This window comes from Elgaria multicarinata, chromosome 9 (assembly GCF_023053635.1).
Source record: "Elgaria multicarinata webbii isolate HBS135686 ecotype San Diego chromosome 9, rElgMul1.1.pri, whole genome shotgun sequence".
Classification (NCBI taxonomy): domain Eukaryota; kingdom Metazoa; phylum Chordata; class Lepidosauria; order Squamata; family Anguidae; genus Elgaria; species Elgaria multicarinata.
The window spans coordinates 49614020-49631733 of NC_086179.1; the positions used below are offsets into that span (position 1 = coordinate 49614020).

Genomic DNA, 17714 nt, shown 5'->3' on the forward strand with positions numbered 1-17714 from the left:
TTTTTTGTTGTTTATTCGTCTACTGTTTTGTATGGGTGGGATCCAGAGATAAGTGGAGTTCTACTTGTGAAAAGGGCAGACATGGCTCATAAAATTGAAAGGGGGCAAATTTTGCTGATTCCCTCTTCCCTCCTCAGACCCATCAAATCTCAGGGGATTGGTGGACCATCTGGAACTGTATAGGAACTGGTGCAGGGGAAGGGGAGAACTGGTGGAAAATTTCTACCTTCCTTCTGTTCATGGGAATCTCCACAGGATCAAAGGCCCTTGCATCCATGGAAATGGCTGCAATTCTGTACATTTGAAAACATTTATGCACACAGACTTTGTATATTTCCTTCTATTAAAGGAAGCCAAATATTCTTAGATTTTAAAATGTATTAGTCTAAGATACCTTAGCGTTACGACCTTAGTATTATAAACAATCTCTCCCTTCATTATTCATGTAGCATTCAGTTGCAATGAACCCAATAGTAAAACAATCAAGTAATCCTTCCAAATCCTTCCAAATGTTGTTGTTCAGAGACTTTGCAATGAGGCAGTGAACCTAATTTGATTTCACTTGGTGTCAAAAATAAATGCTTTGGCAGTGACTCAGTGTTGGCTATGTGTCTGTGACTAACATAGACCACCATAAATAAGAAGCTGAGAAAAACTAAGAAGCTATAAAACTGTTTCCATTCCTAATCATGTGTCTCCAATTTCAAGTGAATACTACTCAACAGAAAACAATTCATGTGAACACATAGTTAAGAACGCATAGTTAAGAAAACGTTGACCTAATAATAACCATTTTCTTGTTTTTGTCATTACTGGCATCAACTCCTGAACATATTTACTTAGAAATAAGTACCACTGTTTCCAACAAAATATTTAATACAGTAAAATGGAATCTCATAAAAACAGCAGAAATGTAAATCATCTTCACAAAATGGCTTTGGTACTTTCAGCAATGATAATAACATTCTAGTTCTTAGCCAAAAAGGATGTTCTCTCAATACTTCATATGAAAAACAAATTCATGGACTAGGAAAGTGTAGTAGATTGAAAAGGACAGGAAAATCACTGAAATTATCAAGTGCAAATTTATTTGCACAAATTGTTACCTGTTTCTGGAAATGTGCTGGCATTGCATATCTGTTCTTTTCCTTCCCCAGCAGCTGTTGCAGCTTTTATTTTAAACTGGTAAGAGGTATTTGATAATAAGTCTCCGAAAGTATGCACTGTTTCATTATCAGAAGATACTATTGTTGAATTCCATCCAAATGTTATGATGTAATGGGTAATAATCCCATTTGTCTTCAAAGGAGGGTCCCACTGGACTACGACTAACTGCCAACTGGTTGCAGTACACTGGATATTTTGGACAATATCTGGAGCTTCAAAGAGAAGCATGTATCAGAGGTTAACATTCCTACAAACCTGAAAGGGCAATTGCATTACGGTACACTTCAGTATGAGCACAGTAATATTTCAAGTATGGGCAAGCATTCCAACACTTGATATGACAGCATAACAAGAGCGCTTGAGCAGAGCTGTTAAGCGAAGTCTTCGCATTGTGCCCAGAGTGGAAAAGACAGGGGGGATGGGAACAAGAAGGACCACTGAAACATGCAAATAGATTTTAATAGGCCACAGATTAATTTGGCTACACAGGGAGATCCCAGCAGATATGACAGCCTGCCTGTTGAGAGAGAAGCCACCAGCTCACTTGGTGGGGGAAACTAGGGAGCATGAGCACAGAAGAAGGGGACTATACATGAGGACCTATGACTGCCCACCTGGTGTGTGTGCGTGTGAGTGTGAGTGTGTGTGAGTGTGAAACTGGCCCCTGGAAGTGAATGTGCCCCTACTCCCCATAACGCCAAGACTCCTTAAGTGGGCTCCCTAAAGGTGGCATGCATGCAACAAAAACACTGAGCTCTGCATCAGCCCTGGCTTTTCTTTTATGGCCAGGGCTTGACTGGAGGAAAAATACAGTCCTTTTGCTCTGTCTTAGTAAGTCCCCCACCCCCGCACTCCAGGACAGCAATCACCCCATGACAGTGAAGCAAAAGGGCAGAACCACTTCCTCTTCTATGCCCACCCCCTTCCTTCATCTTTTAAAAGCCCTAAGAGTCCTTTCAGTCCCTCACTCAGTGGAGGTTGGTGACTCCAACATCACTGAGGCAGTAAATCTGCTCCAGGCTTCAGTCAGAACTCCAAGCTGCTCCACATCTTGGATAGCTCCTTTAGAGTTCTGTCTGAAACCCAGAGCAGATTCATAACGTCACTGACATCAGAGTCACCAGCCTCCCCTGCTCTCACTACTTCACTATTCCCTCTATCTTAAGGAATCATTGCACTGCAATTATTGCTCAGCTATTGTCCCAGTGCTGGGGATAGAGCTGGCTTCCAGCACAGGAGCATGGTAGCAAAGACTTCCCTTGCACGGCACTGCAATAGAACAAGCAATTAATTGGATTGACTTAAATCAATGTACTTCAGCCCATTAAATGAGTGAATCGGGCTCTGCCTCTGTAGTCCAATATGTACGTTTAAACTACAGAAACTTGCCTAACCAAGATAAGGTCAAAGGAAGGATTTAAGGGAAAGGGAGAAATATGAATATTACTGATACAAAGAAGATGCATGTTAAATGAAGATATGAGAATTGCATAGCCTTCATATTTCATATTTGGAGAGGACAGAAAGAATTTATTTCAGCTGTGAAAGCAAATACATATGCGTACAACATTGCATTTTAAGCAATCTAACCTGATTCCATTGTTGTGAATTGTACAAGGTTACTGAATTGATTGCCATTTCCAACTTTTGTGAATGCAGAAACACTGATGAAGTAAATGCTGAATGGTTCAAGTCCAAGAACATCAGCTTCATTGTGTGGACCTGAAATATTCTTAGATTAAGAAAAAAAATACTATGAAATCGCTATTTTCCCGTGTGTGTGTGTGTGTGTGTAATATATAAACAGCTTAAAGACGAACACATTTATTATGGCATAAGCTTTCATGAACTAGAGTCCATCAGCGGCATGAAGTGTTACTTTGCAAGTATATTTGCATACAGGTGCAGAGCAGCCTTCTCCAATTTAGTGCCCTCCAGATGTTTTGGATTATGACTTCTAGTATTCCTGACCCTTGACCATGCTGGCTGTGGTTGATGGGAGTTATTGCGAGTGGAGAAGGAAGCATGCAATAAAGACATCAGAGTTTGGGATAAACTAGGGTCTCTTCATTTAACAATAAGGGATATTCAACCCCTCCTGGATCTGCATGTGAAAAGTGTGGGAATCTATATGTCCTTACCACAGGCAACTTGCCTGGAATTATGGATGAGCCACTCTCGTAAGCCAGGAGTTGGGTAAACCCAGCCCACTCTTATACGACACTTTGAGAGTGTGGAGAGAGTATCCCATATCATCCCCACTCAAAGCCATAGAACTCTGAGTAGATGAGGTTAGAGGATCTCCAAAGGCATACCATATCCTGACATGGGAGCTGTAAAACTCGCGAGGAGCAGGAGCTCCAGACATGCCAATCACCAGACGGTGCCAGAGTGGTCACCATCCTTATTCTGCTATACCGAAAAACCAGAGAGGCCGAGAACAGGGTGGGACAGGCTTTCATAATTCCCCTCTTCCCCACCGCAATTGCTGATTCTCCCACTCAAGCTGTACCGGCTGAGCGGGGGGTAATGGACAAAGGCCCAAACATCTATCCTCTCCCAAGGGCTCATCTACACCAAGCAGGATATTCCACTATGAAAGCAGTATGAAAGCGGTATATAAAAGCAGGATCTACACTACTGCTTTATAGTGGTATTGAAGTGCACTGACAACTGTTGGGGCCCATGACACATCTACACCAAGCAGGATATAACACTATGAAAGTGGCATATGGTATGTGTCAATGGGCCCCAACAGTTGTCAGTGCACTTCAATACCGCTATAAAGCAGTAGTGTGGCTCTTGCCTTTTATATACTGCTTTCATAGTGGAATATCCTGCTTGGTGTAGATGAGCCCCAGAGGAAGATAAAGGCAATTTTGCTTCCTGTTCCTCCTTCTTAAAAAATAAAAAGCAGCAATGCAGGGCACTGAGCCTGTCTAGCTCAATTCCTGGCAGTGGGCAGGAATGGGCAACAGGAAGGCCATAGGATCCTGGTCTTTCCTCTCCTTTACTTGCCCAGAGGGATGTCCTCCTTTTTGACTTTTACGGAGTCATGTGAGTTTGCTGTTGTGACCTTGGAAAATAGCTGCATGTTGCTTTCTGCAGCAGTTGCAACGAGAAGGGGGAAGGGTCCGATGTCATATTCTATGACCTTGGGAGGGGGAATCTGAACTACCTTATGGTCTTTGGGACTCTACCAGAGACCATAGGATTGCTCTGTAAATGCAGAAAGTACAGTCTATGTTCACAGTCTTGGCAATTGGTGATAATACCAACATCCTACCATTGCTAAGTTAGTTAACAACTGTGTTGGGACAGGAAGCCACTGTTCTTATTCATGGCCAAATGGATAAGAATCAAATCTCTTCATAAGTTATGATTCAACAGTTTCACACTGGAGTAATCCTTTGAAATTCCTCTGCAAGAGATTGTCAACTTTCAGGTCAGCAGGAGAATGTCTTGTGAGATTGAAATGTTCTCCTATTGATTTATATCTGTTGCCATTTCTGAAAATTATATGTGTGTCCAATTATTCTTTTGTGTAAAGACTGACCTGTGTGTCCTACATAGACCCCAAATGGATATTGCTAGAAGATTATAGCATATATCACATTGGAGGATGAGTAGTTGAATAAACCCTTGCTGTTGTGCTGATGTTATTCAATCCTATGATTGCCAGAGTAGATACATGGACAGTGTTGTCATTTAGATTTGTTGCATGGTTTAGCTCCTATGTTTGTGTCTCTGTGATGTAGCCTATCGTTGCTGGTAAGTGTTTTAGATTAGGGGATTGTCTATAAGTAAGGATAGGTCTACCATCTAAGGACTGAAAATGCACTGTAGGTACCGTATTTCTTCGATTGTAAGACGCACACTAATTTCAGTACCACCAACAGAAAAAAAAACCCTAAGACACACCTGCAATTCTAAGACACACCCCATTTTTAGAGCTGTTTGTATGGGGGGAAAAGTCCATCTTAGAATCGAAGAAATAGGGTAGTTAAAAAGTTTGAGCTGGGAGATGATAGCATGTGGGGTTCTGTCAATTTCTCTTCAGGCTCTGTCCTGAAGTAGTTTATTCCTGAGTACCAGTCTGGCCTTTAGGATCTGCTTGTCCACTTCATTGAGCAATCACTGTAGCCTTAGTAATGCATGTTATAAATTCTTAGTGAATGAATCCCTGTCGGATAAGCAAATGCATTTGGATCCTAGGCCAAAGGTAGAAGCATGTAACCATTAAAGGCCCTATCATTAATTGTGCCTGTGACATAAATCAAACAAATTCACCAGTCACACATAGACAAATCTGTAAAGGCATGCATTGTGGAAAAAAGGAGTATGGAGGTTAAACCAGTCTTCCACACTGTTACCTTTTCTCTATAAATTTCCCTAAATTCAAAAAGTATGTTTTAAATTGCATGGGTGCAAGTTAAAATGTCAGATAAAAAGTGCACAGATAGAATATTTCCTTTATATGCCTCTTGTCCAAATCACTGCATTACTTTTTGAATTTGGAGAAATTCAGAGAAGAGTTCTGAGGTATTGGGGAAGAGCAGCTTTTGAACATAAACTCTCCCCTCAAATGTTTTAATTGTGTGCAGAATATAGTGTGCTCACCCTTTTGTTTCATGATCTAAAATTTGATAGTTTGATCTTTTTTTTTATTCCTATGCTTTTTTCTTTCCATCTTTCATGCTGTGCTGCTCTGTATGCCAAGAGAAAATCCCTCCTGCTAATGTCAAACTATCTCAAAATAAAACCCACATCAAAAGCATCAAAGCCCATCTCTGCTGTCAGATTCAACCATTGTATTCTGTCTGCTATGTTACTCATTTCACTGCTGTAGTTTCCTCAGAGCCTGTACTACCCCTTCCATTTTGACCTTTCTGTGTAAATTCACTTCTTTGCATCACTTTGCACACTGTTGGTGCTTATTGGATGATGATGTCTAAATATAATATTAACATCACATACCTGATAAAATGTAGTTTGACTGCTGTTATCAAAAATGTTAAAAACATATCTTCTAATAACACCATTTGGCTGAGGACTTGGATTCCATTTTAGCCTCACAGAATTAGATGTGTAATTGATAATTGTCAGATTCTCAGGAGGAGCCAATGGAACTGTGAAAATACATTTCGTGAGCTTTAACACCATATGGTACTAATGTGTATGGCTACTTTTTAAGATAAACTAACCATTACAATTTTGTTATGCATTAATTTCTTAACATTTTATTTCACAAGTGTTCTGGTTAAACAATTGTTCTTTCAATCTGTTATGAGTCCTCCTCACACACCAGTTTCCAAGCAGAATCAAGGGCCTCTCCCAACCACCCCTCCTTTCCCACCAGATTCACCCCCTTCACTAACCTGCCAAAGAGCATCATCTTCTCTTTCTACTTCTCAACCGCTAATAATATGTTCTAATCATTGTACTTTACTCCATTTAGTAGGACTTAAAGAGTCCTCTCAGCTCCTGTCAAGTTCTGTTTGGTGAATTGTTTGGCTGGAAGTTGAATCTGCTGGGAAACTGGCCACATAGAAAGCAAGAGGCTGAAATGTGCCAGGCTTTTCTCCAATGAATTCATTTATAGCATCTTGAGACCATTGTCTCTTTTTGTGTTCATCTTGTATGCTCACCCGCCTTGCACACATGCCAGTCTCCCAACAAAATGTGTATATGTGTGTGTGCGGGTGGGAGTGGGGGGAACCTACCACCTCACCTTTCCCAACAGATTCAGCATCTCCATAAACCCACCAAACTCTAATAATGAGGTAAATCATAGGCCACCCCTCAACATTTTAAATCAGGTGTGGTGGTTGATGAGGAGAGAGAGAATGCTACTGAGCATACCTGTGCTTATGGTTACTCCCACTGACTATCATTACATAGAAGCAGCAGCAGCAGCAGCAGCTTATTTTAAAGACTAAATGAAATGAAACTTAAAAAAGAATAGTTTCCCACCAAGTTCAATACAGGAACAATAAAAACCCATCATTGTTTCAGGTGAAAACCACCTGGTATCTTCAACCACCAATGACTTTTGAAAAAGAGAGGTTATTTTGCTTTTTGTCTTTAAACTGCTTTCTCCTTTAATGTTTCACCAATCCTCATAAAAGTTTCAGGATATGTAAAACCAACACCTTTCTGGCGCCTGAGAATTTAAGAAATATTGGTAAAACCATTTTGATTTTATGAAAGTTAGAATCACCCACCCTTCGATTACTGTTTTGCATGATGGAATCCTTTTCTTACTGATGACCCTTAACAAAGCACTAGTATGTCTCCTTTAATAACTGTGACAGGGCCTGCTCAGGAGCTGGGAATGAGGTGCTTTAGATCCCATCTGATATGTCTGAAGTTGGTTTCTCACCTCGAAATGACTCTAACACTTTTAACAACAAATAAGAGACATTCAGAAATCTTGACTGTGCCCCCCAAATGTTGACATTTTATTCATTTTATGTCCATTTATCATGTGCCTCCTTACTGATCACTCACCTGATTCATCTGTAGAGAACATCAGTACAGCATATGGGCCAAGTCCTTTTACAGTTCTTGCAGAAGCAAAAAAACTGTACAGTGTAAAGGGTGAAAGATCTTTTAAAATGACTGAATTATCAGAGATAGTGAAAGAATCATTTCTTTCTGCTCCATGAAGCTTTAAGTCATAGCTTATTATAATGCCATTTGGCAGAGCTGGAGGATCCCAGGATAACATCACTGAGGTAGATGAAAGGTTTTTGTAAGATGTCATGATAGGTTCAGAGTCTGGAACTGCATCAATAAATAAGAGGGAAATATTAAACTGTGGAAACAAACATTATGATGAAATGTGTAGATAGTATCAACATACATACTCACTTTCTTTAGTGGTCTAACTGCAACATTACAAAACACTCTGAAAACAGTAATTGTATGCAAATCCTTTTCTTAACCTCCTATAATTAAATCTGTTAGGAATTAAAATAGTCTCATAAGAGAATTTTGCAATGATTAAGATTTTAAAAACCCAACATTTTAGTAGAGGTGGACAACTCTGTCAACACTGAAGGCAACATGAAAGATATCCTAATCCACAGCAATAAAGCTAATTTGCAGATTAGCAAGCAGCCCAATATTATACACATGTATTCTAAAGTAAGCCCTACTGAGTTTATTAGGGCTTACTCGCAGTACATAGGACGGCAGCCCTAATTTGCATATTTGCACAGACTTGACAAATGCAGTCATACATTGTTCCACACCGTTCATATTCTGAAATTGGCATATTAGACATGCAAAGTTGCATCTACCCCTTGAAAAGTGTCATTTTTGAGACTTGAGTCATTAAAACTGTGGACCAGTGCACCTTTTTACCTGTTTCCTTGATTCTGATTCTTTGGCAATTGTTTTTACATCACATTTCAAATTTTATCTGTAACCATCAGGGCTAAACATTTTATTATTATTATTTTAAAGGTATCATCTAAGAAGAGTGATAGGCTACACAGGTGTGATCCAAGTCATGCATTTCTCATGCCTGAACAGAAACATAACATACCATCTTCTTCAGTTCTGATGTGCAGGATAGTAGTATGTGTTTCAGATGGTCCTTTTTCTGTTGCCGGAGTAATTTTTAGAAGATAACTGGTATATTTTTCCAGTTTATCAAAAACTATGTTTATATCATACGAAATGAGTGACCAAATCTCGTAGTCCCTTTGAGCACCTGGTATTGTCAGCGAAATATTATAAAAGACTATTCCATTTGGTTGGGCTGGGGGCATCCAGCTTATATTTACAGCAGTGGAAGAAATGTTTTGATAGGCCAGATGTTGAATAGGTCCATCAGGAACTAAAGCACAAATAAGCAAAACTTAAATTATCTGTATGCACAACACAAGTCAAACCCACAAAGAATTATATTAATCTATGCAGTCTGCCATAAGATAAGCACTATACAGGGAAGTAATCCCATTGGTTTCAATAGAACTTATTTTCACAAAATGTGTTTAGGATTTGTGATACCTAAGACACTGTTTGAAAACACAAATACTTACACAAACACAGAAAATCTCTCTAATCTTCTGTGTTAAGAACATTTTCAGTGCTTGCAGATATGCTCCATAGACAATGCATACTAAAGCTACGCCAAACATGTTGAAATATTCCCACACCCACATATTTAAAAATATCTTCATACATAGAAACTAACAAGTCAGGGAGCGAGTTTTAGTGAAGCCTTCTCTCTGACTTGCTACTTTCAGTGTTCAGAAGGGGTATACACGAAGGAACATCCTCACCAAAAAATTCTAGAAAAATCTAGAAAGAGCTATACCACCTGATTCTCCTGTTCATACAACTTGGATCTGACAAAGCATTTATGGAATTTAAGCCGATTTTGTTGCTTATACCTCAACACCGCCCCCACCCCCACAGTATTGCTTTCATTAGAAAAAGCTAATCTGAGAAATATTAAAGATAATTTCTTATTCCAATTTGGTACATAAAGCTTATTGAAATTTCCATGAAAATGTGATGCTATGGCTGAAGAGGCAAAGACACAGTATCTTCCATTTCTATTATCCTAATCTAAGCATTTTTGTTTGGATGTAAGTCCCATTAATTCCAGTAAAACCTGCTTCCAGGTTCATGTGGTCAGGATTGAAAATTGATATTTTCACATAAGGATGCTTGAAGAATATGAAAAGTCTGCATTTTGAAGTGAACTGATATGATCTGCATTTCCTGGACTGTGTGGAATATACTCCATATTTGCACTTCCCTAAACTTTATATTTATTATTTTATTATTTATTACATTTCTATACCACCCAACAGCCAAACACTCCAAACTCCTTGACTCAATGGTTTCATGTAGATGAGGGACAGAACCAATACCTGTGGAATCCCATACTGGAGAATCTATTGGGCTGAAGAATATCCCCCAAGCACCACCTTCTGGAGCCAACCAACAACTTACAGTACAGTGTTATGGGGTAGTCCAAGTGTGTCTTTAAAGTCTTCCATTCTTTAAAATGTAAACACCAGTCCAAGGAAACAGAAAGCCTGGTGACCTCAATCACATTCAAAATGGGGTCACAAATGCCCTTGGATGGATGGGATGTGGTGCCATCCTTTCCAGGGACATTGCACATAAAGAAGATGATGGCTGCCTGCATAGTTCCATCATGTCCCATTGCTCCCTGGAGCATTTGCAACCCAATTTTGAACACAAATGCTGTAGTCTCAGAAGTAGCCAGACATTTGAGCTTCTTGGAGTGGCTGTTATCTGTTGTTTTTTCAATGGAAAACTTTAAAGGAAGCCCACAGACCACTTCATAGCACTGTAAGTTATATATGTAAATGCGACTTTTATTGCAGCGTCTTCTTCTTTTTTTGCTTTTGTTTTGTTAAACCAATATAAGCAGAAATGGGACAGAATGGAACATACTTGCTGAAGTGAAAATAATCAGAAATAGACTGAATCATCCATCCATCCCTAGTTTCAACATTCAGCTAATAAATATGAGGACGATGACAAGGTCAAATGAAACTCAATTTATCCTAAGTTTAAAAAGCCAACATAAGAAATTATGAAAAATACAGGCAATCTAGACTGATGCTTACACCCACTTTGCTAGGGAGAGAATAATAATAATAATAATAATAATAATAATAATAATAATAATAATAATAATAATCTCTGAGGAAGAATGATGGGAGTGAAAGAACACTGCACTCACATAATTATAATTAGGATAAAGACTGGTTCTTGGACCAAGAGAGGAAGGAAACAATTATAATTACAAAAAAATCTAGAGAGGATATGGGTGGAGGCTAAAAGCTCTCTTTATTGGGGATATCCATATCTGAGCGAATCTGATGTCAACCTGGTCACTGAAAATAGCAAATTGAGATGTGCCCAAAGGATGATCACTGTACACCCACCCAGATCCTTGGCAGAAAGAATACCATAAATTCTGTGAGATGGGAACTAACCATAAGAGTACAATATACCCCTTTAAACTGGCACCATAGTGATGTAATACTATCAACCAAATCTTCCCAAGCAGAATCATCACTAAGAGTTGTACAAGGTAATTTCAATATTTTTAAAAAATACAGAAGTTTGTTTACATACTATCTTGATCTGTGTATAATTGGATGATTTCACTGACTTGGTTTCCATTTCCAAACGCTGTGTGTGCTGTTAACCAAAGTGTGTAGTGGCTCCATTTTGCTAAATTGTTTAATACTGTAGACAAAGTCGAGTTGTCAGCAAGAATGTCAATAGTGAAACTGGTAAAATTCTGGGAGGGAAATATGAGCATAACATATTCAGTTAAAACCAAATTAGTATTTCTCTGTAACATCTATTTCTCTCCCTCCCTCTCATATATGTATATGTTTTGGAAATATACATGCATATTGATACATTGACATTTACACACAGTGACAAAATCATGAACCTTTTGCCTTGAACAAGGGATGGCTGGCCTGGAAAACCAGGAATCCGAGCTCTGGTGACTGAACTGACATCCCTATCCAATTCAAGCTGACCCAAACCAGAGATGCAGAAGCCTTTGTTAAGGCTCCTATTTCTTCACACTCATTTATGTGCATAGATTTTTCTTTCCTGTTCTTTGTCTTAGGTAGCCAGGTTTCCACTTGTACAAACATATGAATTGGCATCAGAATTGGTCCACCAAACCCAGCCGCAGCTCTCCAAGGCCTCAATTAGGGTTTTCTCCCAGCACCGCTGCTTCAGATCCTTTAACTGGAGATGATAGGGAATTAAACCCAAAGCATATGTGCATGCAAAGCCTATGTTCTGCCACTGAGCCAAGTTCTCCCCTAAGCTACAGTCTTCCTATCTTGCCTTAACTTTCTGGTCAATTGGTCCATTTCCTAGCTCATGGCTATAATGGTATATAAGGTCTATAAAAATTCCATATCTCATAAGAACATAAGCAGAACCATGCTGGATTAGACCAGGGCTCCATCTAGTCCAGCATTCCTTCATACAGTGGCCAACCAGCTGTATTTGGGAAACCCGCAAGCAAGACATGAGTGCAACAGCACCCACTGCCCATATTCCCCAGCAACTGGAATACACAGGCTTACTGCCTCTGATACTGGAGGTAGCAAATAACCATCAAGACTAGAAGCCATCGATAGCCTTCATCTCCAGGAATTTGTCTAACCCCCTTTTAAAGTCATCCAAATTGGTGGCCATGATTATGCTTTGTGGTAGAGAAGACAAAGCCACATAATCTGGCTGTTTTCAGCACGGCACCCACTTATAAATGTACGACAATGTGACATTTAGCCAGTGGCAAACACCAGTGTCTACAGCTATCTGCTGAAGTGAGCATTATTTGTGTCCACATATTCAAAAGGTAGAAAGGAGATGGTGAAACTTGCCCCACCAGATGACTGGTCAAGTGACTGTGAATGATGGTATTTTCACATGACTTCAGTCATCTTGCAGTGGATTTAAATGGAAGCAATCCTCTTAATCAGCTGTCTGCCTTGCCTTTCAGCATGCTAACTGTGACAACTTGATAGAACATTCACAGAGAGAGGATTGCTTGGACAGTTGAGACAGAAGCATTCTCAAATAACCAATGAATATGTGGAAGGGGAGACCACCCTCATGCTCCCTTTGACCACTTTTCATGCATTTATTTTATCCTCTACAAGGCCTGTGGCATGCAACTTTTGGGTATGCTCTATCCTGGGTTAGGAGAAAGCCTAGTCTAATGGCATGCATGTTGTACACATTTTTAAACTTTATATAGAACATCAAATGAATGCATGGTGATTGGGAATGGGGACAGTGGGTGCAATCCTGACACCTCCAGCCACATGCTTTCACTGGCAATTTCGTGGGCCAATCACTGGCTATAGTGATTGGTCCACAATTACTCAGTGAGCAGGATGACTGAGTGGGAATTTGATCTCCATATCTCCATCTTCAGATCACAGGGGATTCCACACCCTGGATAAATTGAATCCAGAATTGAGTGAAGAATATCACTGTTTGATTACTGAGCCAGCATGGCCCTTCAGACTCTTAGGTGATTAAGCAAATTGTCTCTATTTCCAACCCTTTAGTTAACAAAATATATACAATGGATGTATTTATCAGAGACCCTGTACTAAGCCATGGTGGTGAAGCATGTTGAGCTGAACATTATGGCTTAGTGTGTCATTTGAACTATGACAAAGCATGTTGTGTGAACCATTCCTAACCACGGTGGCTACGTAACTATGGTTTAAACATCCTGACTAGCCATTTGCTGCAAAGGGGTTAGTGACCTAACCATGGCTTAGTGTGTTGTCTGAACAGTCTTCGAGAAAAACAGAGGTCATATCGAGAAATGACACCAGCAATGTAATACATACATGTCTACTCAGAATTAGATTCCAGGTTAATAGGTCTAGGATTGCAGCCCAACACTTCTAATGATATAACTTACATTTCTAAGCATACAAATGGTTTCTTGTTTCTGTTTTTTAATCACCCACTAGAGGGAGCCTTGCTTATAATAAAACCATCAAGGAAATAATATAAAAAAGTGAACCTTAAACTCCTTGGTATAAAGAGTTCAGTGTATATCACTGAAAGAGCCAAAGTTTGGCCATTTTCAGCAAGACTGTGGGTATGCAGGTATGCATGTGCATTCATAAGCCCATTTCTGCATTTCAGATTGTGACATAGCTCATTTTGAAAAATGTTTATTATGAAGCTACTCCTCAACACAAACATATGTGTCAAGAGTCACTAACTTGACAGTGGAGCCAAATCTATCACTATTAGTGCCATCTTATCAGTCATGCTTCCTTCCCATATATGCTCTCCCTCCTAGGTATTAAGGCTACAAACTTATACACTCATAGTTAGGAATAAATCTCACTAAACTTAATGGGTCTTACTTTTGAGTAAATATGCATAGGATTTTACTGTAAGAAAACTTACTGGCATATATGTAACCATATTAAGGCAAAATCATGTATCCTGATCATGTCTTCCTATTTTAATATACTGGCCAAGCCAGCTTTAAGATGGAGCCATATCTTCATCTCACCTAATTATATTGTACAGATAAGGACACAATTCAAAGAAAGTTAAATATTTAAGGGTGCCATCCTATCAGCTGTGCCCTCGATGATGGGAAGCCCCTGAACTCAGAGGCTCCCGATCATCCAATTCAGGGTAGGAGGACCAGCAAAAGTGATCTTCGCCTCCCTGTTTGCTTGCCCTGCATTTTTGGCTAGATGGGCTTTTTTGCCCGTCTACCAATGGCGCTTCAGAAGGGGAGGGGAGGAGGCTGGATACGCATCAGGATAGTTCATATTCTTGCCTCTGCAGTCTCTTCCCCTCCCCACACACTGAAACACCAACTTTTACCCCTCTCCGGGGTCACTTTTCCAAACTCGGAGGTCAGCAAGCATGGTTCTTTCTGCACCAGCTGCGAGGAGGAGGGGGTTGGATCTCTGATTTCCTTTTCCAAGGGGGAATCCCCATTGTCCTATGGCTCCTCATATAATGTCTAGGGGCCATAGGATTGCTCCCTCATTCCCATAGGTACCAATGATATTTAAACACTTAATGCAATTGAAGCCATATATGTTTCACTGTACCAAAGTTACATCCAATATTATTTTCCTTCTTTTGTAGTTTTAAAATTAAAATATTGTGCAATGCAGTTGCATTTAGATACATTGCCATATATTTATGTGCAATAAGGGGGAGAAACCAAGTAATTATAAAGGCCACAACCCAAGGAAGTCATTTACATGTGAATAAGTAAACTGCATGCACAATCAGAACTTTCTTTGAATCAAATCAAATGCCTGAAGAGAAATGTCAGTTTTGAGCATGGAGAGCAGTTGCACAAATGGCTTCATTATCTGTGCGTAACTTACTTCTTGGATAGAATATTAGCAATAAAGTATACGTGAATGAAATGTATGTCATTAACACTAACGTTAGAATAAATATGAAACCAAACTATGTGCCATATTTTGTGCATATTGTCTCTTTATCTAAATTCTCCCTGATACATGAATTGTAAAAATTCAGCACAAGTTCTCTAGACTGTACTTAATGAAATCAAGGGTGAAACATCACTTTCACTTTAATGGTTGAGGACAAAGCCTAAATATAAATGTTAGGTAATACTTTCCCCTCCATACTAGTTATGCTCAAAGCATTTTGGCAATGAAATTTAAATGTAGGCAGTAGTGGAATACTAATTAAGTTACAAAATAATTACATAGAAACTCAGAAAATAGAAGAACAAAGTAGATGTACCTGTATGTAAGTGCCTGAATCATTTTTGTAGTAAACTGAATAAAATTGTATGATCCCATTGGGCTTATGAGGAGCATTCCAGAATATTTGTATTGATGAGGAAGTCAGATTTTTATACCACACATTTTTAGGTGGGTCACTTGGAGCTGAAATAAATAATATTTAGCATTTACTTTTTGTTTAAATGGCGCTTTACCCGCCCAGGAAATACTAGTGGTTGTTGTCACCTTAGGAGAAGTCTATATCTATAAAGCATCCAATCCTTAATTATCATACTCCCCTTAAGTCATCTGGATGTGTAATATTTGACTTATTTCATACTAGTAGGATCATTCTCAACAGTAAACCAAATCCCTTCTTTTAGCTGGGTAACAATATACATACTTACCTCCTTCAGATGTCCTGAAACTAGTCATGTTGCTCTTCATGCTTCCATCACCAAATCTGGTACTTGCAGTTACATAAACACTATATTCCCTGTTATTTTCAAGATCTGCAATCTGTAGTGATGTATCTGTTACATTAATACTTCTTCTTGACATGTCATTCCTAAGCAAATACATCAAATATAATATAATAAATAGTTGATTAGCAAAATGATGGATGTCTTATCCGGCTTTCAATGCCAGTCTACCTGGGCATCTCAATAACTTCCCTCTCCACACTAACACTAACAGCTTGCAAGTTATGTCAAGTTCCTTTAATTGTAGCCTAAAGTTTAATCCCAACTATTAATGTCTACCTCTTTTATTTTCTTCCACTTGAAACTGTGATTAACATTCTTAGGAACATCTGTTTTTCCAAATATTGTACTGCTGGTAATATCAATATATATATATATATATATATATATATATATATATATATCAGTTGATGCATATTTCCATTGTAGAAGCATGTGATAAAGCCAGGAGAATAAACACATTGAGAAATTGCCACTTTAAGGAACATCCTGGTGTTCAGCTCAGGATACAGAAGTAGCTTTAGAATATCTGGGCTAATAATCACATAAGAGTATAATAACAAGGTAGGTCTAATGGAGAAAAGACAAAGGCCAGGTATTCACAATATTGCTGAGTGTTCAGAAGCAAAGATGTTTTTGCAGTCAGAAAGATGCTTACTATCTCTGGCATTTTGTGTGAGATGATATGGCGAAGCATATGGATTTATGTGTTTTTCCCTTTATGAATTTGAACCTATCATATTTTGCTTGCTTTATTTCAAAATATGTGGTATGTATCTTAACTAATTGCAAAACACATTTATCATTAAATACCCTACCTATTCATTGTTTAACAGAGCAATGTCAATTATTGCTTGTTCTTCAGTTGAGCTAAGTGTTCAAGTGCCATTGGTTCCTATGGGATTTAAAAATGTATACTTTGTTGGACATTTATATTTTGTTTATATACTATGATATAATTGTATATATTTAGATTATGCCTCAATTCTAAGGTTAGCTTGGCCTGCAAATAAATGCTTAAGAACAAGTTATCAGAAAACAAGATGGTGCCTTAATATGCAGCAGATATGCCAGTAAAAAGTTTTACTGTGGAATCCTACTAAGAAGTAATTCCTGTTGAGTTCAGTGGGGCTTATTCCCAAACAAGTGGGTAAAGATTGAAACTTAAGGCTGCAATCCTATATCCATTATCTGTGAATAAATCTCACAGAACTCAAGAGGGCGTACATATAAATCCTATACATGAGGAGACATATTGGATTGTGCTGTAAGTCTCTGAGAAGGAACAAAGCAGATGCATTTTGGGGGCAATTCATTCAAAACTAGCTTCTAAAGCTCTAATAACTAAGAGCTTTGGTGGGGAGGAGATAAATTAAATATAAGCTTCGAAATTAAGACAGCTCACTGTAAAAGCAACCCTATCTCTATGATATAACTGTAGGTATTTAGATGGTGCCTCTAAAGTTGGCTTGGCCAGCATATGAATGTTTAGGAAGACATGATCAAAGGTTGGCTTAACCAGCAAATAAATGCTTAGGAAGACATGCTCAGAAAACATGATGGTGCCTTAACATGGCAGCAAATATGCCAGTAAAAAGTTTTACAGTGCAATCATACTCAGACGCAAGTTCCTAAGTGGTGCCTTAATATTCATTCAGAACTGAACTAGCTTCTAAAGCTCTAATGACTAAGAGCATTTGTGGGGAGGGGATAAAAAAATATCAGCTTCCAAATGAACACAACTCACTAGTGGTTGCTTGGGGCAGCATTT

General features: G+C 38.8%; 1 protein-coding gene across 1 annotated transcript in view; it reads right to left on the reverse strand.

Annotated features, from left to right (window-relative positions):
• The window catches only part of PTPRQ (protein tyrosine phosphatase receptor type Q), a 131294-nt gene that overhangs the window by 55156 nt on the left and 58424 nt on the right, over positions 1-17714 (reverse strand). Inside the window, exons 35-42 of the mRNA XM_063134713.1 lie at positions 15869-16029; positions 15481-15626; positions 11302-11470; positions 8720-9013; positions 7678-7953; positions 6145-6296; positions 2758-2899; positions 1107-1379 (exon numbers count right to left, since the gene is read on the reverse strand). Coding sequence (XP_062990783.1) covers positions 1107-1379; positions 2758-2899; positions 6145-6296; positions 7678-7953; positions 8720-9013; positions 11302-11470; positions 15481-15626; positions 15869-16029 — 1613 coding nt within the window. The remainder of the gene's footprint in view (positions 1-1106; positions 1380-2757; positions 2900-6144; positions 6297-7677; positions 7954-8719; positions 9014-11301; positions 11471-15480; positions 15627-15868; positions 16030-17714) is intronic.